At 43.5% G+C, this 26,677-nt stretch overlaps 1 protein-coding gene across 2 annotated transcripts in view; it reads right to left on the bottom strand.

The window, feature by feature from the left end:
- Window positions 1–26,677, bottom strand: part of LOC126248633 (probable E3 ubiquitin-protein ligase makorin-1) — a 124,982-nt gene that overhangs the window by 53,634 nt on the left and 44,671 nt on the right. For both annotated transcript variants that reach the window (XM_049949808.1, XM_049949809.1), the window contains one exon: window positions 22,524–22,735. In XM_049949808.1, coding sequence (XP_049805765.1) covers window positions 22,524–22,735 — 212 coding nt within the window. The remainder of the gene's footprint in view (window positions 1–22,523; window positions 22,736–26,677) is intronic.

Genomic DNA, 26,677 nt, shown 5'->3' with positions numbered 1-26,677 from the left:
CAGCTGCAACACGGCGAACGGAAACCCGAGGCCGCTGTTGGATCACCTGCTGCACTAGCTGCGCGTTGCCCTCTGTGGTTGCCGTACGCGGTTGCCCTACCTTTCCAGCACGTTCATCCGTCACGTCCCCAGTCCGTTGAAATTTTTCAAACAGATCCTTTATTGTATCGGTTTTCGGTCCTTTGGTTACATTAAACCTCCGTTGTAAACTTCGTCTTGTTGCAACAACACTGTGTTCTAGGCGGTGGAATTCCAACACCAGAAAAATCCTCTGTTCTAAGGAATAAACCATGTTGTCTACAGCACACTTGCACGTTGTGAACAGCACACGCTTACAGCAGAATGACGACGTACAGAATAGCGCACCCACAGACTGCGTTGTCTTCTCTATCGTTCACATCACTTGCAGCGCCATCTGTTGTTGAAAATTGTAACTACTGTAATTTCGAAAGTTTGTCCGCCTGAAAATGTACTGTTGTCCCAAGCATATTGCAACAAACGGTGTATTTCTATCGCTGCTCGTTTAGTTTTTATTGCCGTTTCAAATATACCGGTCATTTTTGAAACACCCAGTATATGGGATATTGCACATGGAGTAGTAATACAGTTCTTCAAAATTTGACATTTGAAACAAAAATTTAGTTTTCACATATGGTTTTGGTCATTTTTTGCAATAACCTATAAATAACTCAAACTAAGAAAATCAGCCTATTACTCCTTACAGACATTCGTGAGGAGTAATTCAGCAATACTTCAGAAAGATGTCTTTATTAGTGAGGCCCCAATCCACTGCGTCAACTGGAAATAAACTGTATCTCAAGCTGACTGAATGAACTGCAGACACATTAATAAAGGTATCTTTCTGAAATTTGGCTAACTTACTCCTCTGGCAGTCCCGTAAGGATTAACAGGCAATTTTTTTATTTTATGTTCATTGGTAATCACAAAAAAACTTGAACTAGAAACGTATGCCAGAACTGCATGTGTTTCAAACATCCGAATTTTATTTTCTCAAATTTCAACAAACTGTGCTATTACTCCATGTGAAATATTCTATAGATTAAGAACCTTTTTAATTTGAGGTAAGATTTGCAGACTGCAGGACTTCCGCCATGGACACATCTCAGATGGAAGGCTTAATGTATCAATAAATAATGTGCAAAAAGGTCAATTCTGATTGCTTTATTAGTTTTTCTAACAAAATTGTAAAAATATCTTATTTTATAGTCTGACTGAGGGAAAGGACCCTAAATCAAAATAATCTTACTTCTGAAATGTTTTAGGATTTGGTGACAAAGAAACAAGGTCTTTAAGGAAGGAAACTGATCACCTTGAAACAATTAGGGATTCTTGATTGTTCTGTAACTAGCTGTAAAACATGTAACTCATGTGGTGCACATTTTATAATCAATGACAAACTGGAAGATTTCTGTTGTGGGTGCAACTTTAAACAACACAGGCCTTCCAATCAGTGAAGTATGAGATAAAAATCTTTTCTTTAATTGATAGTAAAATGTTTCATACCAGTAGTTTACAAATATATGAAGGCAAACATGTGGAAGGACTTTAGCATGTAAGCAATGAAATTGCTGATGTAGAACAACTTATTTTACCAATTAACAACACAGTATGTGATTTTACAACTGGTAATTGGTCTAGTAACATCTCTGACAGAAACCCTGGCTAAAAATCATAGGTTATCATTTGTGAAGACAATTAACGAACCTGGCAGACTCCAGACTAACTGAACAATATATTTAAAATGTGCTTCAAATTCAACTGTTACTGCATTCTGCATAGAATCCACCATGGTATGCCACGTACTGAACAGAGAGGAGGATGTCATCTTCATTTCCAATTTTACATTTCAGTGGGGCAACTGACAATGAAACAAAGTAAAACGAAATCTGAAATGACCACAATCTACAGTAATACAAGGTCTAGTGTTGTATTTTGGGTGAACTCAGCCTATACTCTCCCAAAATACAAAACAGTTGATATTATTAAACACAAAATGACACAGGAATAGATAACCAAGTCATATTTCAGGAACAAAAACAATAGGAGACATCCAGATTTTCTTCAAGTTCTTGGAACGAGCCATGTGAAGTCCACTTTTGTTTGCAGAGGAGTAGTATTTCAATTCCAACTCTTCTTTTACTTTGGTCACCTAAGTTTGATGAAATTCTAGGAACTGATGAGGAAAAGAGGGGAACTGACAAATAAATGCATCTAAAGTGCTACAAACAAGCAATAGAGATGTAGACAGTGTCAAAAGCAAAAGAAAACTAGAATGACAAAATTTTAATTCATGTGGTGCTACTCTACCTCTCCAGCGACCACAAAATACAGACACGGCAACTTCCACAGCTTACATGTCCTCAATATATCAACAACGAAAATGTTTACTTTTAGATAATATAATTTAACTGGATAGGTAAACATTCTACTTACCATGCGGCAGCAGAACATGCACAGATAAAAGGAGGCCATAATTAGACAAGCTATCTGAGGCAGTGGTTCCTCTTTCTGGCAGAAGAGTTGAAGGGAAAGGAATAAGGGTGAAGGAAAAGGATTGAAGAGGTCTACAAAAAGGGGTAGATTTTGGAAAGGCCTCCAAGAACTGCAGGTCAGCGGTGACCTACCAAACGGAATGAGAAGGGAAGACCTTCAGCCAATCATCTGACAGTAGTCAGAGCGATTTCCAGCTGCTTATGAACATCAACCAACTCCGGCGACCTATCAGACGGGATGAGATGGAATGACCTCATGTCAATCATTTGACAGGGTTTCCAGCTGCTTATGAACATCAACCGACTCTTGCATTGTTATAGAACAGCATTCACAATGGAGGTGCATTGTGGCTGGTGCATTTGATTATTCAGAAATGGGAAGCATGCAACAAAACCAATTGGCGTCCAAGCCTGAAAGTGCCTTGTGAGCTTAGGAGTGTCAGATGTTACAATTATGAATTGGGTTGGGAGTAGGTTGTTATCCTGGTCAAGTAGAACAGTATGTTGAAAGAGCTACTGCGACAAAAGTACCTGTGATATTGAAAGTACCTCAAGCACTATTCTCTCCTGTGCACCCTGTCTGCTCTGCAGGAAGCATGGGATCTGTCATTACTCACCCACTTGACCACAAGTGGCACATCAAAGGTAGATCTAAAGAGTCGTGTACAGGGAACAGGGAGTACTCACGGTGTTATACCATAACATTAACCGACAAGTTCGTGCTGTTGTCTTTGACTGAAAGTGACCCAATGGGACTCATTTCACCTATTTGGAGAAACCTGCTTTGTCCCATGGCGAAAGGCGGCAGACACAAAAGAATAGGGGTCAACTAAATATTGCCAGCTCCAATGTAAGGGACATAAGGATACACCATATGGAAATGGCAGCAAGAAAAGGAAGGAACACCAGGTACACTCAGTGTGTATGCCTAGGGGCCTCATTCAGCATGGTGAAGGGGCTATTTGGGCAGCCACTGAGAGAACAGGGTCATCTGGGCTCCAAGGAGATCATTTCTGTAATTGTTTGTGTGTTTGTTTTGTTTTAGGGTGCAAAAACAACTAGGGTCATACACGCCCATGTCAGAACTGCAGAACACGAAGAAAAAGACAGGCGTTAATAACGACTACATGTTAATCCCAATTGACAGAAGAGAAGACAGTTAAAAAACAGGTACGTGGAGAAAGATCTATAAAACACGCCACAGAGAAACAGCGGTCCTGAACTAAAGATTAAATGTCCTTTGCCATACTGCTACGACAGATAAAAAGTAAAATGTTGTCGATCTTAGCTAAAACAGTTGGTAACTCAGACAGCAAACACAAATGAGAATGTAAGTGGTTAAAAAAATAAATAAATAATTAAAAAAGGCATTCTGTCAGGAAATAACAGACGGTCAAATGTTGAGAGGAATGAGCACAAAGTGGTGGGGGAACACCACTTAATAAATGGCAACGACTAAATACACAGTGCCCAATACGCAACATAGCTACAATGATCTCCTCATGGTGAGAGCGCCAAGAGGTGGTCATCCAAGCTGCTGGGAGAGGTTTAATAACCCGGAGCTTGTTACCATGAAGGGAGGACCAGTGGTGATGCCAAAGCGACACCACCTGCTGACACACAGCAACACCAACATCGCAGGGAATATAATAACTAGTGGGTTGAGGTACGAGCAATGCAGCATTCGCAACAATGTAATGGCCTTGTTTCCTGTACAACTGAAATGACCCGGAACCCACATAAGCATCACAATGGCTCCATCAAGAATGAGCACATGACAGCTTTCCTGGACTTACTGCACTAAGGGATGGATGGTGTAAAGCACACATATGCTTTGAAGGGCAAAGAGAGAATATTAGCAGATGACACAGTTGAAAAGACCATGTCGCCAGATGTACTCCGTGGCCTGATACACAGCGAAGAGCTCTGCTGCGAATACTGAGCAGTATTCCGGAAGCTGATATGACAGTGCCAATGACGAAGAAACACCCGACATATCTGAATATGCAAAACACATTTCCAACAACATTCCAGTCATGTTCCCCAAGGGAGGGGAAAAATAATAGCAAGAGGATAGGTGGTGGTGGTTAGTGTTTAACGTCCCGTCGACAACGAGGTCATTAGAGACGGAGCGCAAGCTCGGGTTAGGGAAGGATTCGGAAGGAAATCGGCCGTGCCCTTTCAAGGGAACCATCCCGGCATTTGCCTGAAACGATTTAGGGAAATCACGGAAAACCTAAATCAGGATGGCTGGAGACTGGATTAAACCGTCGTCCTCCCGAATGCGAGTCCAGTGTGTTAACCACTGCGCCACCTCGCTCGGTGCAAGAGGATAGGTATGCAGCACAGAAGGGAATAGATGCTGCAAAGGCTGGAGCCCCATGGTAGCCATGCACATACCTGCCAAAGAGCGGCAAGCCCCCTAGGGGCATTTCTGCAACTGGCGGAGAAAGGTGGTCAAGACCAGCCTTGCACACAGAGTTTCAACGAAGCACTCAGTTTGCAGCTTATCCCCAGAACTGATTGTGGCCCCCGATTCTGAGTCGAGTGGAAGGACCATACCAGAGACTTCACGGGTTCTGTGACACACTAGGCTGGAAAATCCCGGACTTGCACCATAGGGTTGAGAACTGTAGGGCCCCTAAATGGGTGAAGTGTGCATCACCCATCAGAGGCTGCTGCCCAGGTAGCTGTTTGTGTGGTACACCAAAGGACCTTTTAGATTACATTACTCTCCATCCAGTCCAGATAACGATAGCTGTAGAACATCCCAAAGTTTAATGAAAAGGCAGAATTTGAAGTGCTCCTGAAAAACAGGAAGCTTAAATAATATCACGCACAGAAAGTGGGTTGAAATGTAAAATTGGGGGAAAATTTAAGTGTTTAATGAAAGGCTAGATGCATGCAAAAGAGGTGGTGTATCTGTTGCAGTAGACAACAAAATCACATCCACCAATATAGAAATTGAAGCTGTACACCCAATTGTTTGGGTAAGACTCAATAACTTTATATGATAGGTGTTCAATAAGTAATGCATCACTTTTTTCTCAGCCAATTTAGGTTGAAATATTACAGACCCATGGAATATTTCTGCTTCAGCCCCTATAGTTTCATGAAGTTCCAATAGGTGGCAGACTACACGTAGCCTTCAAAATGCCATTTGTAATGGAATCGTGTTCCATGCAGAGTGCTGTGTTTCATATTGTGCCAGAGCAGCCAAGTTGACTTAGTTTATTTCCCATCTCTCAAGTGGTTACTTATTTGAACTGTTACACCCCACACCAGTTAGTGTTTTGTGCATTTCATGGACCCAGTCCATTGAAGACTTATACGAACGTGCATTCGTTTCCCTGTGGTTCACTGTATTCATCAGGGCAAGTGATGAACTGTTTCTACCCACACCACACAGGATAGAAAACTGTCAGGTTAGACTGCAGAACGGGCGAGACAAAATGTCGATGATAACTGTCATTTCCTCTATGACGTACTACCTATGGCTGAACTTTATTTTTTGTCGAACTTCGTCACATGCTAGGAAACATGGGTTCATCACTTCAAAATGGAAAAAAAAAAAAACAATGCATGAAGTGGCACCATGCCACCTCGCCTCCGAAGAGAAAGATCAAAGCCGCACCCTCAGCCACTGAAGTCATGGAGACAGTCTTCTGGGAATGTGACAGGGTTATCATGTTGATGTCCTCCCCCACAGTGCAACGGTCACTTCCAAAGTGTATTGTGTTAGCCTCAGGAAATTGAAGAAAGAGCTTCGGCATATTCATCACCACAGAAATGCAAATTAGCTTCTCCTTCTCAGAGACAGTGCAAGGCAGCACGTAAGTCTGCAACACCCAAGAGCAGCTCACAAAACTCCTTGACTGTTCTTCCTCATCCACTCCGAAGCCCAGATCTCACATCTTCCAACTTCCATGTGTTTGGCCCAATGAAGGATGCACTCCACAGGAAGCAGTAGATGGATGATTGCTAGGTTACTAACATAGCAAAACGTTGGCTCCAACATCGGCCAGTACAGTGGTACCATCCAAGCACACAGACCCTCCCAGTAATGTGGTAAAGACCGCCATACTGAATGGAGATTACACTGAAAAATAGGGTTTTGTAGAGGAACGAGTGGAAAATAATATTGAGTATTGGAATCCTGAAGAAAATCAACTTGGTTTCCAAAAAAGAATGTGTTGCATTATTTATTGAACGCCTTTCATAATTGGATCCTTCTACTGCCCAAAAGAATCACATCCCAATGTAGCCGAAAACTTTAGAGAACACCTCAGTTCACTTGTAGACAACTTCCCCTATCATACTGTAATCACTGGGCGAGACTTTAATCATCCAACAATCAGCTGAGAAAATTGCAGTTTTGCTAGTGGTGAGCATGACAAGACATCCTGTGAAGCATTACTACATGCCTTCCCTCAAAATCTACATAGAACAGATAGTTTGGAACCCCACTCATGACTGAAATGTATTTGATTCAACAGCAACAAACAGACCCCTTTGAGAAAGTCCACACCAAAACTTATCAGAGACAGTGACATGATTGTGGCAACAATAATTGTCAAAATACAAATGACAACAAAGACAAGTAGAAAGATATATATGTTTAGTAAACCAGATACAGAGGCAGTAGTGTCAATGACGAACTTTCAGCACAAGATAGGAGTATATAGACAAACTGTGGCTGAAGTTTAAAAGTATATCTGACCTTTCAGTGAACATAAGTACCCAGTAAAACTTCATAATGGAAGTGACCCTCCATGGTATATGGTCACTGTAAAGGTACTGCTACAGAAGCACAGTACTGCATAATAGGTGTAAAACGAAGCATAGGGCTATAGATAGAGAGGTGGTGAATGAAACCTATTAGGCCGTCAAGAGAGCAATGCATAAGCCTTCGCAGCAGACTTCTGGCTAATGATATTTCACAAAATATAAAGAAATTCTGCTCATATGTAAAGGTTGTTACTGGCACCGAAGTTAGTGTCCTGTCACTCATAAATGGGACAGGAATGAAATAGAGGGTAGCAAAGAAAAAGTTGAAATGCATAACATTTCCAAATGTTCCTTTACAAAGGAAAACCCACGCGAATTGCCCAAATTTAATCCTTATACCACTGAAAAGATAAGTGAAGGAAGTTGAAATGTCAGTGGTGTAGAGGAACAGCTGAAATCGTTAAAACTGAACAAACCTCCAGGGCTCGTAGCTAGGTACGTTCATTCATTCAAAAGATAGGGAATGGGACCAAACTGCTAGGTCATCAGTCCCTTGTTCCAAATAAAACAGTGCCACAAAGGTGAGAATAAAACAAACGAGACCGACAACACAAAACGAAGAGAAACGAAAAAATCACAAGAATGACAGACGGGCAACAAACACTTAAATGGACAAAAGGGGAGAACAAAACTACAGAAACGCAAGAAACAGGTAGAAGAGATTAAAACGACAAAACAGATTACCATGGCAGGCTGACCATGATAATAAAAAGGAGAAGCCAGCCACTCTGCAACACATTAAAACATCTACCCTAAAAGCACTATGGTGGAGGACACATAGGGACAAAGGACATGCGCTAAAACTTAGATCAAATGATAAAACCCACCCTCACGAATAAAATGTAAAATTAAATCAGCCGATGAGGCGTTGTTGCTCCTGATTTTATTTGACGAGTCTAGTAACCGAGGATTTCGTCGCAGAGCAGTCAAAGTGGGACAATGCACGAGAATATAGGCCACTGTCAACCAGGTGCCACATCGACACTGAGGCGCAGGAGGTAGCTGTGGGTCGCCCAAGTGTGGCCAATGCGGAGCCAGCAGAGAACGAAAGAGTTCCTGCGAGAGGCCCGCATGGAGGACTGCCACACATTCAGTCTCCTTAATGGCATGTCGTTTGTTCTGCATACTGAGACTATGAAATTTAGTCTCCCAAAGTTGAAACACCTGGAGGCATAAAAATGAATGCAGGTCAGTTATTGGAATGCCGATCTTCATAAATGGTTTCCGTGTAGCCTGTCAGTTCATTGCCTGGGATTCCGACATGTCCTGGAGTCCACACAAACACCACTGAACTACCGAACCATTCCTGGGCATAGATGGACTCCTCAATGGTGGCTACCAAAGGATGATGAGGGTAGCACTGGTTGATAGCTTGTAGGCTGTTCAAGGAGTCAGTACACAGAAGAAACGATTCCCCGGAGCATGAATGGATGTGCCCAAGGGCACAAGATATAGCCACCATCTCTGCAGTGAAAACACTGGAGCCATAGGGCAAGGAATGCTGTTCAATATGTCCTCCATGGACATACGCGAAGCTGAGGTGACCATCACCCATTTAGCCGTCGGTGTAAACCACTTCATGGCCTCGGGACGTCATGAATCGATAGGAAGTGATAGCGGAGAGCCGCGGGGTGAACCGAGTCCTTTGGGCCATGTGAAAGGTCCAGGTGAAGCCGCAGCTTAGGTGTACACCATGGAGGTGTATGCGAATGGATCTCTAGTACAAGTGGTAAAGGCAAGGACTCCAGTTCAAATAGAAGGGATCGGACACGAACTGCAATTGTAAGCCTTGACATGAGTCGTCAATGCAGGAGATGAACCGCCATGGGTGGGAAAAGGAGATGGTAATTTGGATGTGCAGGAGAACTACGAACATGTGCAACATAACTGGTGAGCAGTTGTGCATGCCTGACCTGCAATGGAGGGACTCCAGCCTCCGCCAGGACACTGGTCACCAGACTCGTCCTAAAAGCTCCCGTCACTAGTCTAACACAACATCGGTGCATTGGATTGAGTAAACGCAATGCTGATGGCGCTGCCGAACCATAAACCAGACCCCCATAGTCAAGGCAGGATTGAACAAGGGTTCTGTAGAGCTGCAGCAGCGTAGAGCGATCTGCACCCCAGTTGGTGTTCCTCAGGCAATGGAGGGCATTGAGGTGCTGCCAGCACTTCCGCTTAAGCTGCTGAAGGTGAGGAAGCCAAGTCAATCAGGCATTGAAAACCAGTCCTAAAAATAGGTGTCTCTCCACTACAGTGATACACTTCTGACGGCATCGTACCATTAACACGGAACCAGAACTTTACCTTACTGACAATCCCCTCACTGTAGTAGGTAACAAAGTTCTGGTTCCGCACTAATGGTACAACACTGACAGAAGTGCATAACACACGACTTTGCAGCTGAAAACTGGAAGCCGTGGGCTAGAGTCCATTACTGCGCCTTGTGCCACTAGGCAACACCAGTATTGGTGGAGCAGTACAACATGCAGAAGTTGTCTGCATACAGGGAGGGCGAGATGGACAGCCCTACAGCTGCTGCTAGACCATTAATGGCCACTAAAAATAGAGATACACTCAATACAGAGCCCTGCAGGACCCCTTTCTCCTGGATATGTGGGGAACTATGGGAAGCACCAACTGGGACACACAAAGTACGAAGCAAGAGGAAATACTGGATAAAAATTGGGAGCAGACCTCTGAGACCCTACTCGTATAATGTGGCAAGGATATGATGTCACCAGGTGGTGTCATACGCTTTTCGTAAATCAAAAAAGACGACAACAAGGTGTTGGCACCTGGAAAAGGCTGTTTTGATGGCAGACTCGAGGGACACAAGATTATCAGTGGCAGAGCAACACAGGTGGAAACCGCCCTGGCACAGAGCCAGTAGGCCACTTGACTCCAGGACCCAACCCGACTGCTGACACACTGTACGTTCCAGTAGCTTACAAAGAACATTTGGGAGGCTGTTGGGCCGATAGCTATCAACATCAAGGGTTTTTTGCCGGGTTTGAGCACTGGTATGATGGTGCTCTCCCGCCAGTGTGATGGAACGACACCATCGCACCAGATCTGGTTGAAGATCACGAGGAGATGTCACTTGCAGTCAGATGAGAGATGTTTAATCACCTGACTGTGGATCAAAAATGGTTCAAATGGCTCTGAGCACTATGGGACTTAACAGCTATGGTCATCAGTCCCCTAGAACTTAGTACTACTTAAACCTAACTAACCTAAGGACATCACACAACACCCAGTCATCACGAGGCAGAGAAAATCCCTGACCCTGCCGGGAATCGAACCCGGGAACCCGGGCGTGGGAAGCGAGAATGCTACTGCACGACCACAAGCTGCGGACGACTGTGGATCCAATATGGCCCAGGAGCTGTGTCAGGGCAATGTGCAAGGACAATCAGCAGCTCCCACTCTGTAAATGGGGCTTTATAGGGTTCACTGTGGCATGTAGTGAACAAGAGGCCTTGCCTTTCCCTTCCATCCGCCATTTGAGAGCGCGAAAGGCTGCGGGGTAATTCTCCGACACAGAGGTGCGAGCGACGTGCTCGGCAATCATGTTTGTGTCAGTAGATAACACGCCATTTATGTTAACACCGGGAACATCTGTTGGGAGTCTGGTATCCAAAAACTCGTTTGATCTTTGCCCGGAGTTGGGAAGGTGATGTATGGCACCCAATGGTCGAGACTTATCTCGACCAACACTCTTGTTTCCGTCGTTTGATAAGCTGGTGAACACAGGCACAGAGCCATTTAAAGGCTTTGAGGTGCTCCAGAGAATGGTGCCTCTTACGGGGCTGTAGAGTTCACCAACATTCCCTAATTGCCTCAACAACTTCAGGCAACCACCAAGAGACTGTCTTTCGTCGGGGGCACCCTAAAGAGAGAGAGATCGCATTTTCCGCCGCAGAGATGATCGTTGTAGCTTCCTGCTCCATGTGGGGAAGATTAAATGGTGATAGCAGAGGTGAAGTCTTCCTAGTCTGCCTTGTTTAAAGCCCATCTGGGCAGGCGTCTGTGGGCCTGACACTGGGACAGTGACAGGAAGATGGGAAAGTGGCCCCTACCACACAGGTCATCATGTGCTCTCCAGTGGATAGATGGGAGAAGGCCAGGACTGCAAACCAAGAGATCAATGGCCAAATATGTGCCGTGTGCCACACTGAAATGTGTGGGGGACCTGTATTTAAGAGGCAGAGGTCGAACTGAGACAGTAAAGGTTCGACATCTCTGACTTGGCCAGTAAGCACGGTGCCACCCCACAAGGGGTTACGAGCATTAAAATCTCCTGAAAGTAAGAAAGGTTTAGGGAGTTTATCAATCGGTGCAGCCAATGCATTCAGGGGTACTGCAAAATCTGGAGGAAGATACACGTTGCAGACAGTTATTTCCTGTGTCGTCCTTATCCTGACAGCCACAGCTTCAAGAGGGGTTTTAAGGAGCACAGGTTCACTGCATACAGAGTTCACGACATAGACACAAACTCTACCTGACACTCTACAATAGTTACAATGGTTCCTGCAATATCCCTTATAGCCACAGAGGGCAGGGGTCTGCATTGCCGGGAACCAGATTCCTGGAGGGCAATACAGAAAGCAGGCGTAAAGCTCAACAGTTGCCGTAGCTCAGCCAGGTGGTGGAAAAAACCGCCGCAATTCCACTGGAGGTTGACGTTATCGTGAGGCTGGGAAGGCATAAAGCACAGAAGGAAGCAGGTTATGTTTAAGGTCACCTGCTGCCACCAATTGAGTATTTGTGACCATTTATATGGTGTATGAGGCATCAGTGAGATCCAGATAGGTAGGGGATGCTAAGATCTCCACCGCATCCTCAGATACAGAACTGATATGGAGTGGTGGTGTTGAGGCCACCAGAGGGTCCTGTTTCTTAGCAGACTACTACTTAGTTTGCTTGCTCTCTCGCTTCTTTATTTCTCCGAAGCAGCTTCAGGCACGGAGGAAGACCGTGAAGCTCTTCATCCAGCAGCTTTTGGCTCCTTGAGCCACTGGTGAGTGTCCGCCATGGCATTAGTGGAGACCTTGTGAGAGAGGGCCCCAAGAGACCCCTTCCGCACAAGAGGAGCCAGAGGATGCTGTTGCTTCTCCGGCAGGGGGAGGAGACCGACGTACCCTGCGTTTGGGGGAGGGGGGCCTCGCTCCTGAAGTAGGTGCCTTGGGAGCAATGGAGGATTGGAATTCCTCTCGACATGTGGCACTGGAAGTGCAGTGGGAAGACATGTGTCCGAGTTTCAAGCGCTTAAAGCACCCCATAGGGGGAGGGACGTATGGTTTAACGTCACAGCAGTAAACCATCACCTTGACTTTTTCAGGCAATGAATCACCCTCAAAGGCCACGTTGAAGGCACCAGTAGCAAACCGGTTGTCTTTGGGTCCCCTGTAAACGTGCCAGATGAAATGAACACCCCACCGTTCTAAATTGGCACGGACTTCGTCGTCAGACTGCAAGAGGAGATCGCGATGGAAAATAATCCCCTGGACCATGTTGAGGCTTTTATGGGGAATGACAGAAACAGGAATATCACCCAGCTTGAAAAAGGCGAGTAATGCCCAGGACTGGGCTGGGGATGCAGTCTGAATCAAGTCTGCGCTGTTTTGCATCTTTGACAGTGCTGTCATTTCTCCAAACTTATCCTCAAGGTGTCCAACGAAAAATTGAGACTTTGTAGGTAAAAATGAGTCCCCATCAGTTCTGCTACAGACTAAAAACTTAGGCGAACATGGCTCTCTCCGTTCTATAGCCCTACGTTCCTCCCATGGTGTAGCAAGGGAGGAAAACGATTTAGGGTCATACCTGTCTGCAGTGTACTTGATCTTGCCCTTCTTAGATACTGCTGGTGCCATACTATCTCCAGCAGGAGATGACTTAGTCCACTTCATTGCAGGTCATCTGCCCTGATGTCACCCACTCTGATCAGGGGCTCTCTCCAAGGGCACGACCCAGCTATAGCAAGGGCCAACTGACATGATGGCCGATGCCGGGAGTCCTGATGCCCCAAGAAGACAGGCATCTACTCCTTGGCATACGTGGGCACTACAATGGACTGGCTATTGAGTGCAGAGAAATCCAATATTGTCATGGGGATGAAAGAGGACAGGAGACAACGGAAGAAGATGACATACCCCAGAAAGTGTCCTGGCCCAAATAGTTGAATCGCAGGTGGAGATGCAAAGCCATGACAAGAGATTCAGGAGATCGAATTTAAGGGCACTATGGATAGCTCTTGCACCATGTAAGGCATCCTTCTCCATATGGCAGACTTTCAGATAGACAAACAATCCCAAGAGAGCCTATTTACAAATTTTCGAGAACTGGCTCGAAATAATGAGTCAAGGAATCTGCTGCAAACCCCTACTTATCACTCACACAGGGATTGTGAGGAAAAGATTGGATCAATTACAGCACAGAGGCATTTAACACGTTGGAAACCAAGTCTGGGCATAGTTCAGGCTGAAACTTTATGTTAAGAACACCATGCCCGAGTATAGGTCAGGCCATGACTTTCTCAATGTGCGAGCTATCTATTACTCAAAAACTGGACTCATTTTGTTTGAGAACAATGTATGGATATTTCATAATCTGCCCCTTGACTGGTACTGCCTTCTGTTGCAATTTCTTGAATTATTTCTAAAGAAATATTAGCAAACATAACAGCTGCTGTCATGAATCGCTGAACCAATACAATCGCACTGATGCAGTTTCATTTGTGTATTGATTGGGTTTCGCAATTTGCTATAATTCTGTTACAAATGTCATGTTTGTTGGGTGTGCAAGGAAGTCTGGAACCTCGTGACGAAGAAATTGCTCAGTAAGTCACCCCAAACTTTTTTCTTGGGAAGATGATAGTACTTTGTCACAATTATTTCAAAATTTGTAGTCTCTCGAAGAACTAAAGTAAGTATGGTAAATAAATCTTTAAGCTTGGCCTTTTCGGTATACATTACCAGTTACATATGTGACAAATGCATTAAACAGCAGCATAAATGGCCAGTTTCCTAGGCCCAACAGTCTCCTAAGTGATCAGTCTTTAAAGTGTTAAGCAGTAATTCCTCCAGCATTCCACTCATGAATGGAACGCGAATAAATCCTTATAACTGGTACAATGGAACACACCTTCTGCCATGCACTACACAGTGGTTTGCAGAGTGCAGATGTAACATCATTAGATCCTGTAAGTGTCCTAATAAATCCATATATTTTACTCCTGAAGTAGACAAAACATATTAACCAAACAGTTTTCAGTTACGGTAGTACCTCTGAACACTGCAGGGAGCAGTTTCCTTCCTCAAGCACCCTAGTCCTCTATGGATTCTACTAAATCAAGGTCTTTCGAGTATTCCAAAAGCCGCACTACCAATATCTCATCAAAAGATGTTACACATACCCTTCCTGAATAAGTTTTTGCCACAAATTTCTAGCTATGTTGATTGGAAAGATTTTTTTTTTTTTTTGAAACCTGGCAGAAAATTTGTGACATCAATCAATTGTCTTATTTTAGAATGCCCTGGTGGCACACTACCCAATGTTCATAAAAATTTATACGCAGTTTGAGATATAGGAAATAATATTAGAGAGATTTTTCTGAACACAGGCCACTAACACATTTCACTCTTGCAATGCACATCAGCCAGTGCCTTGGAATAATCGGGAGAAAAACAGGAGCTGCTTAACATACAATGTTCTTTTGGCTTCTATTAGGATGGTGCCCTAGTTCAAGAGCAGTTTTGTTTTGCACATAGGTATTCTGTTTGCTGAAGGTTTATTTATCAATTTTTAGTTTTTATTTATAGTTCACTGTTGCTATTTGAGTTTACATATTGTCATTTGGACAGAGTTAATAGAACTGTGGATGCTAGAAAATAGTGGGCCAAGTGGAGACATCTTAACATTTGACAGATTCTTCTGTTTGAGTTCCATAGAGGGGTGACAACAGTGGAAGCAGCCGAATCATTTGTGCCATGTATGGGGATATGCCACGAGACAGAGCACAACAAGAAAATGGGTTTTCTTGTTTTAAGAAGGATCATTTTGACATTAGTAACCCTCCATGTCCAGGAAAACCTTTGGGGTTTGATGATGAATGTTTAAATGCATTAACACACAATGATCTACATCAGTGTACTCGAGAACTGGTAAATGTGACAAACTGAGAACTGGCAAATGTGACAAACTGAGAACTGGCAAATGTGACAAACTGAGAACTGGCAAATGTGACAAACTGAGAACTGGCAAATGTGACAAACTGAGAACTGGCAAATGTGACAAACTGAGAACTGGCAAATGTGACAAACTGAGAACTGGCAAATGTGACAAACTGAGAACTGGCAAATGTGACAAACTGAGAACTGGCAAATGTGACAAACTGAGAACTGGCAAATGTGACAAACTGAGAACTGGCAAATGTGACAAACTGAGAACTGGCAAATGTGACAAACTGAGAACTGGCAAATGTGACAAACTGAGAACTGGCAAATGTGACAAACTGAGAACTGGCAAATGTGACAAACTGAGAACTCGCAAATGTGACAAACTGAGATCATTCCACCATCTTACGACATTTGCATGCAAAGGGGAAGGGTCAAAAATTGGGTGTATGTGTATTGTATGCTGTATGTATTTAAAAAAAAGGAGCATCTCTGTCTGCTCATCATCAACTGGCTCCTGAACATCATCAACCATTCTTATCCTGTATCGTTACTGGTGATGAGAAATGGTGTCTATGCTAACATACAAAGAAAGGAATGGTTGAGCCCCAAGAAAGCAGCAACACACGTACAAAGACGTGTGTGTATGCACAAAGTTAATGTTACGCATCCATCAAAACAGCAATGGTGTGGTGTACTACTAATTGCTTCCCCGCGGTGTAACCATCACTGCTGAGATTTATTGTCAACTTCCGAGACGTCATATAGATACAATAAAAGAACGACAACCAGAAGAAGTGATGCTACTCCACACTAATGCCCACCCGTACTCTGCTAGACTGACAAAAAACACTATACAGGAGTTGGGTTGGGATGTCGTTCTGCGTCCTCATATTTTCCCATTCCCACTCTCTATCGAAGAGCCTTCACGAAAATTCCTTTCCAGATGAAAATGCGCTCTGAAATGGCATGATGAATTCTTCACCTCACAACCAGACGATTTCTACAATCATAAAATTTGAACATTACCCCAGCATTGCCAGACTGTTGTAAACAGTGAAAGAGAACATTATTGATGACTGAAGTCTCTTATGTGCATCTATTGTGTTTATTGAATGTACGGGAAAATGCTATGAACTTTTGCACCAACCCAATATATTGCAAAATGTCCCTTTTATTTTTGACACAGGAAGCTTTCCTTTTTACATATCTATTCATATTCTCAATTTTTCCTCTCTTAGAGTACCACCACCACCACCACCACCACCACCACCACCACACACCACACAAGGTTTTCTCCTCACCCATCTTACATGCCCTTCTATGACTACTTTGAAGTTTGTAACTGCTTCACACTTATGTGGTTTTTTTTTTTTCCAGTAGGTGATTAATTGCAGTATGTTTCCTCTTCGGTTTTCTGATTTTCAGTTCAGGTGATGGCAAATTTTTAAGTTTTACATATCTTATCATTACATCACTCATGTACTGCTGTAGCACCAGTATCACAGAACATTTTAAAGTAACTGCTGTGAGTGTATGCTGCTGTTCTTTGCTGTTAATAAATGATTGTTCTTGAAAATGGGCATCGCACAAGAATCTGTTATGCAATCCACCTGAGCCCAAATACAGCGCTAATATTTCCTGCAACAATCATAACCGTCCGTCTGAAAAATGCGAAATAAATAAAATTCACTCACTGACTCAATGAACTTACCATCATAATCACTATAAATATCATAAAAATGGAATCTTTCTTCAAGTATTTACTACCGCAGTCCTATTTTCAAGCTTTGCTGGACTGTTGATTTACGTACCATTTGCCTACAAATGGGTCTCATTTATTGTTTGGTAGAATTGGATGTTAGTACAACTGCATTTGAAATCTGTGACTAATACACGACATTAGGTGTGTTGTTGAAGAATGTACTCCTCACTGTGTGTTTAACAGGGGAACACACATTTCTGTGTGACCTTTGTTAGTCAAATAGAAATAAAAAGACACTAGCACCAATATTCTACAAAATTCTGCATACATCCAAAATTTAATTTCATTCATTAAATTGTGGGAATGTAGTCTCACTCTGTAATGATATTAACAATGAGTGAATGAACATTAGCAAAAGCAGCACTCAGGTGTAAGTGGTAGGCAGATGCAAGCAAACCATATTCAGTTGTGACTGGTGTTCAGTGTACACTTATTTCTTAACACATCTCTGAAGTGAAGCTACACAAGATTTCTAGTTTGTTATTCTGTATGAGATTTTTTGCTTTGCAAATGTAACAAATCCTCTATATGCATACTAATATCTTCTCTTCAGTGCTTAGGATAAAGCAATGAAGTAGAGAAGGCAATCTCTATGTGCACGAGAGTATGGAACGGGAGGCTCTTTCTGTTTTGTTTCATTCCATTCTTTCTGGTGAAAATTCTCACAGAAGTGACACACAGCAATAGGAATGACTGGCAGAGTGGACTAGAATATTATTCACTTACTCTGGTTCACTCACTCACGTTCAGTGAACTACAACCCAGGATTCTGAACACATTAACCACTACAATTGCAAAAAGTGCAAAGCCATCAGTTGTGTTCAGGCAAGCTTGGCACACACAAAACATGCTGGCATCTCTTAGTTGTTGCTACAAGTACTGACGGGATGCTGTCAACACCCGCTGGTGGTCTCTCAGGGTTGCCTGACAGTGCAAGTGATCTATCAATCTGGTTCTCATGTGAACCGGACTGAGCAATTTTTGCAGTCACCTTGAGGATACCACTCTCTGCTAAGCTGCTAAAGACACGGCAAGTAAGTCATTTACCCCTTCCCATCAAGAAGCACCTGCAAGGGCAGATGATCCTATTGTGTCATCTATGGTAGATAACCACCCCAATGCAGTACTGAAATATTTTAACAGTACTTTGAAAGTAGGTTTTTGCAAGACAGTGGGTATCTATCCTCAACCATCTGCCAGTTCAGGTTTTTCATCACCTCCATGATGCTCCCCCATGGGACAAACAAACCTGTGATCATTCTCACTGCCCTTTCTTGTGTGTGTTGGCTGTCCCTTGTTAGTCCCATGTGGTATGGGTCCCCCGCACTTTAGCAACATTCTAGGATGGGTCTCACGAGGGTTTTGTAAGCAATCTCCTTTGTGGACTTATTCCAATATCCCAGTGTCCTACCAATGACCCGAAGTCTCTGCTTTACCTACTGGTGAGCCTATGGAATCATTCCATTTCTCATCCACACAAACTTCTACACTCAGGTATTTGTACGAGTTGATCAATTCCAACTGTGACTCGCTGATATTTTAGTCCTACAATAACACATTTTTCATTTTGTTAAGTGCACTATTTTACATTCCTAAACAGCTAAAGCAAGTTACCAATCTTTGCATCCCATGTGATAACACTTTCATTTTTAGGTTTTTGTGTGGAACCAAGTCAAATGCTTTTCAGGAGTTAAACCTGACTGCTGTGATCCATGGCTTTGAGGATGAAAGTGAATAATGTGTGAGTTGGGTTTTGCTTGACCCTGTTTTCAGAATCCACACTAACTGGCACATAGGAGGTCATTCTGTTTGAAGTACCTATTAAGTTTGAGTTCAGAAAGTGTTCCAAGAGTCTACACAAGTTTCATAATAATTTTTCTTTCAACGGAGAGTGGGTGCCGTCTTTCAGGATGGTTTCTACTATTTCTTTGTCTCCCCCCCCCCCCCCGTGTGTGTGTGTGTGTGTGTGTGTGTGTGTGTGTGTGTGTGTGTGTGTGTGTAGTCCTCAAAGTAAATGCAAATACATAATTTAGGTGGCTGCACTGGTTTAAAGATGAACCCGAGTTTCTACCGACTTACACGATGTTCAAATAACTTACGAGAATGCATCCAGGTGACGCTGTCGACAACCGACGATATTTTGATAGAAGCACACACAGTCGTTTTTAAGGAGTAACTGTACAAAGTAAGTGCTGTGCAAGGGAATTTAAAACTTCTGTTTTCAGAGAAACTACAGAAAGGTAACACTCTCATGAACTGCAGACACTAGCATCGTCAAACACCAAAGATGACTGATGTCAGATGTTATCAATAGTGAAATTAATAACCAATGGGCGCGGCAACAAACTCTGTCCCTCTGTTTTTTGACAATGGAGAAAGCAGCATCCCATGCAGACTTTAAACAAAATCCACCATCTCTATTCATAAGGTTACTTGCTAATTTAATTTCAACAGCTTCCTTAATAACAGTAACCCAGTAGCTGGAAGTGCATGCCAGAATCTCCGTGTTATATTCCATAGGACGACCGGTACCCAGCGGGAAAATGTTCTGCAGCGTGGATTTGCTTCCTGGTTGTTAGCGTGTGTGCCCCTTCTGTTGAGTACACCAGTCCTCCACGGTCCTGATAGTTTGACAAATAGATGACATGCCACAATTGGAAGGAATACAGTAGACACCCACCTTACACAAACGAAGATCCTTGCAAACTTCTTAATGTGGTGCTTACACCAACCTACTGTAGGGTTCAGAATAGCAAGGTTTTTCGCTACAAGATACATCTGAGCACCAATGTTACTCACAAATGGACAAAGAGAACCTCCTTCCTTGTGGACCTTAGGGAGGTCATATAACTTAGGGGAGACAGCACAATCAGAATTGAGACACTAGATAATCTTCCATAATATGGAACTTTTATTCACGAGGTAGGTGATTAGTCTCTCTTAACACTTTGTGAGGTCAGCACCAATACTACGTTACACTGAATCGGACAGTAAGCGCTGCCTCTTCTGAATGTAATCCAGATTGTCCAAAACAATGGTAGCACTGTCCTCCTCCAAAAGTAAATTAACAGTATCTGGATCAGCTCTAATTAAACATAAAGCACCCATCACAGAAACAAAAATCAAGCTGTCTACAAGTATAATTGATCCTTCCACAAACAAGAGGTAGGCCAGTGAGTTGCTTGGTGTGACAGGAAGCAGGATAATTAATACTATGCACAACTTGGGCGAACACTGCAATATTTTGATCACCACATCTCAGCAAAAACTAGCATGCACATTGCAATCTTACTCTACTGCTGTGAAGTTTATCCAACCTCTGCAAACAACATACATTTCCTCCCCATAAAGATGGGGAGGAATGTGAGATCCAAGTTTCTCCCGACATATTATAATGTTCAAATAACTTATGGGAATGCAGCCGAGTGACTTCATTGACAACTGCCACTGTTTCAACAACAGCACACCCAGCCATTTTCAAGGAGAAGCTGCATCAATTAAGCACTGTGCAAGGTAAACAGAGTACACACTAACACCACCACAAACCAAAGATGATTAACGCTGGAAGTTATCAACAGTGGAATTAACCCCAAAGCGGGAGGACCGATTTACATAACTTAACTAGGCATGTGGCATACTTTGTATCCAAGTACAGAATAGGTATCTAAGTTAACAAGATAAATATGTAAGAGCAGACTCATAGTTTAATCTTAGTTTAATTAAACAATGATAAAATAAACTTACATCATATGAGCTAAATCACAGTTTAATGAAACTATGGTGAAATAAGCTTTCATTACATCACTGTTACCGCAGACAGGTGTTACCCCACAGTAATGATCCACTCTAAGCATTAAATAGCACAGCTGCATCAGATCCCAGCCAACCGCTTATTCGATTACTCATTATCTCTTTGACAACTGCCTCATTATGCGACGACTGTAGGACTAGCTCATCATGTGTGTCATTTTCTTACATGGACTGTAAATTTTTTCTGACCTAGCTCACAGCTTATACTGCATCACTGCTGCTCACTTGGACTTATGACAACACAATTTAACACTGTGTTAGCTGAAGCAACAAAAAAGGAATTAGTATGGGCTCCCCATTGCAAAACCACAATGGAATGGTGCAAAACCATTTTATTTGTGTGTGGCGCACTTTATACATAGGTTAATAAACAATGGCTGACATATGACAAATTCTGCAGGAAAGCCTGCTCTCTTCCTTCTTTTGAGAGAGAGAGAGAGAGAGAGAGAGAGAGAGAGAGAGAGAGAGAGAGAGAGAGAGAGACCCCTACACACATGCACGCACAATTTTTATTTTATTTTATTTATTTCCCCCCCCCCCCCTCTCTTTTCGACAGAGTTTGCACGAGGGAACCATGGATCTGTACCAACTTTAATATATTTGCTTCTGAGGCAGACATATGAAGTACATTATAGAACAGTGTGCATTTATCTATTCACTGTCTTGTCAAATGACCATATCATCATCATCATCATCATCATCATCATCATCATCATCATCATCAATCATCATCTCCTGAGACAGCACTGTAGACAACAGGAGGGAACATATTTGTTAGAAGCTTCTATTTACTCAGAAGCTGCCCAGATACGTCAAGCAAGTACACAACAGTCAAATGACTGGCCCCTCCATTAGCTCCTGCTAAGTTCCGTCAGCTCATTGGCTGCTAAGGTAGTGCAAGAGATAACCAGAGCAAGCTCACTACTCTAGTGTGACTAGTTGCATTTAACAGTTCAAAAACTACCAACATCCCAATCACCAGTTTGCATGAGGTACTTTCTCCAAATGTCTTTATCCTGTTACTCATTTTGGTGATCACTTTCATCCAATCATATAGTGAAACTAACATTTACTGTCAAATAATTTTCCATGCTGACTGAAATGGAACGACTTTCTTTGAGGGATTGCCACTCCATCCCTCACGCTCTCCCACTTTCTTTCAGTCATATTTTGTTTGTTAACAGAATTACATACAGAACGACAGATATAAAACGTAGTATTTCCTTTATTCCAAAAGAAACCTTCAACAATCTCAATTCTAATTTCAAAAGGAATACTCAACAACCTAATTTTCATTTTCACATTAAATGTTGGAACAAATAAACACTGATCAAAACTATATCGAGAAATATGTGCATTGGAAATCTTATGGATTAATATAAAACTACATTGGATCACATCAAACAATTAAATTTAATACGATATTCCAAAAATGTTTTCATAATGTTACTATTCAATTGATCAAAATACCTGGTTATTTGGCTTGTAAATCGTGTCTCCTGCCTCCATTTTCGTATACACGTGATGCAAAAACAGTGATTACAATTTGGTAATAGACCAAAACGAGCTTCTCCTGCAATCTTTTCTTTCACAGGTTCCAGGCATATGTTGCAAGTGATCCCTTTGGACTTCTGGATGGCAAGGGACATTTTCATCCTCTTTTCTTGTTCTCCAAGGCAACCCTAAATTAAAAGAGAAGTTAATAGTTTATACCGGATTCTAATCTACAACCTATATCATTTATTAAAAACTAAAAAACTAAAAACTTGATATGTAGATATGAGAAAGACTATGTAAATAGCAAGGGCTAGCTAATGTTTCACATATCGAACATTTGGTGTTTCTTGCCATCATACTTCAACTGATCAATATACACAAACTTCTTCCTTATCTCAGGCAAACTATTAACAGAACATATCTGTCATCAAGAAGCTGATTAGGGTTGCAAATTTAAACTTTCAATACATTAGAGCATATTATGTAGTCACTGCAAGCTACAGACTGCTTGCTACTGTTTTATCTGCCAACGTGGCTTAGTTACATAATGTTTTCCCATGGTCTATGTTCCAAATTTGCACAAACACCAGTTTTCACTGAAATTACAGAATCTCTCTCAATAGGCAACTACTGTAAACCTCAGTAATTCAAGCTCTGGTAAAACCAAACCTCCCTTTGATCCAAGGTGCATGACATGACTATGTTACAAAATCAAAAGAACACCACAGATAACATCAAAAATACAGAGGAAGTGGGTGTAAGGTTGGTTGGTTGGTTTGTTTAAGGACGGGAGAAGGAACCAAACTATGAGGTCATCGGTCCCGTGTTCCTAATAAAATGATGCCACAAGTGTGAGAATGAAATGGATGAAACATATGACACAAAACGGAAAGAAAGGAAAAGCCACAAGAACGAAGGCAAGCAACAAACACTAAAAGGGACAAAAGAGGACAAGAAAACAAAGACGCTAGAAACAGAAGAGGGTAAAACATGAAAGCAGATTACAGTGGCTGGCCAACCACGAGAATAAAAAGGGAAATCCAGCCACACTGCAATGCATTAAAACCTCCACCCTAAAATCACTAGGGTGTAGGACACACAGGGACATGTGCTAAAACCTACATAGAAGTATAAAACCCACTCTTACAGATAAAACTTAAAACTCAAGCTGCAGTGGCGGCATTGTCACCCAGCACCGAAGGCAGGGAGCTGGGAAAGTTAAAAGTCTGCCACAGAGCGGCTAAAAGTGGGCAGTCCAGCAAGAGGTGGACGACTGTCATTTGGGAGCCACAGCGACACTGAGGTGGGTCTTCGTGACGGAGTAGGTATGCAAAACATTAGCCACATATGGCCAATGGAAAGCCGGCAGAGGATAACTGATTCCCCGCGAGAGGCCTGCATGGAAGACTTCCACACATTCATAATCTCCTTAATGACACACAGTTTGTTGTGCGTGCTGTTATGCCATTCTGTCTCCCAAAGCCAGAAAACCCTGCGGTGTAAGACAGAACACAGGTCAGCTTCGGGTATGCCTATCTCCAGCAGCAGTTTCCGCATCGCCTGTTTTGCCAGCCTGTCAAAAGTTCGTTGGCAGGGATTCCGACGTGTCCTGGGGTCCACACAAACACCACGGAACAATGGGAGTGTTCCAGGGCATAGATGAACTCCTGAATGGACGCTTGTAGGCTGCTCAATGAGTCAGTACACAGGAGAAATGACTCGCCAGGGCATGAGCAGATGTAGTCAAGAGCGTGAGATATGGCTACCAGCTCTGCAGTGAAAACACTGCAGCCAACTGGCAAGAAGTGCTGCTCAATATGTCCTCCATGAACATATGCAAAGCCTACATGACCATCAGCCATTGAGCCATCGGTGTGAACCTCTTCAGAGCCCTGGAACACTTCAAGAATCTAGAGGAAGTGACAGCGGAGAGCGGCAGGGTTAACGGAGTCCTTAGGGCCATGCAAAAGGTCCAGACGAAGCTGTGGCCAAGGTGTAAACCATGGAGGCATACGTGAACGGACTGCAAGTAAAGGTGGTAAAGGGAAGGACTCCAGTTTTGGGCCGCTGATGTGGGAGACGGACTGAAAAAGAGATTGTAATTCGAATGCTCAGGGGAACTGTGAATGTGTGCTGTGTAACTGGAAGCAGTTGCGCATGTCTGATCTGCAGTGGAGGGACACCAGCCTCCACCAGTATACTGGTCACCGGAGTACTCCTAAAAACCCCTGTCGCTAATCAAACCCCACAGTGGAGCACAGGGTCGAGTAAATGCAATGCTGAAGATGCTGCCAAACCATAAACCACACTTCCATAGTCAATTCGGGATTGGACAAGGGCTCTGTAGAGCTGCAGCAGTGTACAGTGATCTGCACCCCAATTGGTGTTCCTCAGGCAACAGAGGGCATTCAGGTGCTGCCAGCACTTCCGCTTAAGCTGACGAAGGTGAGGAAGACAAGTCAATCGAGCATTGAAAACCAGTCCTAGGAACTGGTAAGTCTCCACTACAGCGAGTGGATGCCATTAAGGTAAAGTGCGCGTTCCGGATGAACAGTATGACGCCGACAGAAAAGCATAACACTCGACGTTGTGGCTGAAAACTGGAAACCGTGGGCTACAGCCCATGACTCCACCCTGTGGATGGCTCCCTGGAGGCGCCACTCAGCAACAGTACTGGAGCAGCAGTACGAAATGCAGAAGTCGTCTGCATACAGAGAAGGTGAGACGGAGGGCCCGACAGCTGCTGCTAGACAGTTAATGGCCACTAAAAATAGAGACACACTCAACACAGAGCCCTGCAGGACTCCATTCTCCTGGATATGGATGGAACTATGGGAGTCACCAACTTGGACACGGGAAGCACGGAGCAACAGGGAGTTTTGGATAAAAATAGGGAGACCCCACTCATACAATGTGGCAAGGATATGATGTCACCAAGTCATGTCGTATGCTTTACGTAAGTCAAAAAAGATGGCAATCAACTGTCGCTGTCTGGAAAAAGCTGTTCGGATGGCAGACCTGAGGGACACAAGATTATCAGTGGTAGAGCGACGCTGGCGGAAGCGGCTCTGATATGGAGCCAGTAAGCCATTGACTCCTGAACCCAACCCAACCGCCGACGTACCATACTTTCCAACAGCTTACAAAGAACGTTGGTGAGGCTGATGGGCCGATAGTGACCAACATCAAGCAGGTTTTTACTGGGTTTGAGCACCGGAATGATGGTGCTCTCCCACCATTGCAATGGTAAGACGCCATTGCACCAGATCCAGTTGAAGATGATGGTTCAAATGGCTCTGAGCACTATGGGACTTAACTTCTGAGGTCATCAGTCCCCTAGAACTTAGAACTACTTAAACCTAACTAACCTAAGGACATCACACACATCCATGCCCGAGGCAGGATTCGAACCTGCGACCGTAGCGGTCTCGCGGTTCCAAACTGAAGCGCCTAGAACCGCACGGCCAGACCGGCCGGCAAAGATGATGAGAAGATGTCACTTGTAGTCAGATGAGAGATGTTTAATCATCTGACTGTGGCTCTGATCTGGCCCAGGAGCTGTGTCGGGGCAATGTGCAAGGGCACTGAGGAGCTCCCACTCTATAAATGGGGTGTTATAGGATTCACTGCAGCGTGCACTAAATGAGAGGACGTTCCCTTACAGCTGCCGTTTGAGTGTGCGAAAGGCTGGGGGCAATTCTATGACGCACAGGAGCTCAGCCAAGTGTTTGGCCATCAAGTTTGCATCGGTACATAACTTGCCATTTATGATAACACCGGGGACAGCTGTTGGGGCCTGGTACCTGAAAAGACGTTTGATCTTTGCCCAGACTTGGGAAGGTGACATGTGGCACCCAATGGTGGATATGTATCTCTCCCAACTCTCCTTCTGTTGTCTGATAAGGTATCGAACATGGGCACGGAGCTGTTTAAAGGCTATGAGGTGCTCCAGGGAAACGTGCTGCTTATGCCTCTGTAGAGCCCGCCGACACTCCTGAATTGCTTCAGCGACTTCAGGCAACCACCAAGGGACTGTCTTTCGTTGGGGGCACCCTAAAGAAAGAGGGATCGCATTTTCTGCCGCAGAAATGATCATTGTAGCTACCTGCTCCAAATACCACATAAGT

The sequence above is a fragment of the Schistocerca nitens genome, chromosome 3, assembly GCF_023898315.1.
Source record: "Schistocerca nitens isolate TAMUIC-IGC-003100 chromosome 3, iqSchNite1.1, whole genome shotgun sequence".
NCBI lineage: Eukaryota > Metazoa > Arthropoda > Insecta > Orthoptera > Acrididae > Schistocerca > Schistocerca nitens.
The sequence above is the reverse complement of the archived record's forward strand: the minus strand, read 5'-3'. Positions and strand labels throughout refer to the sequence as shown.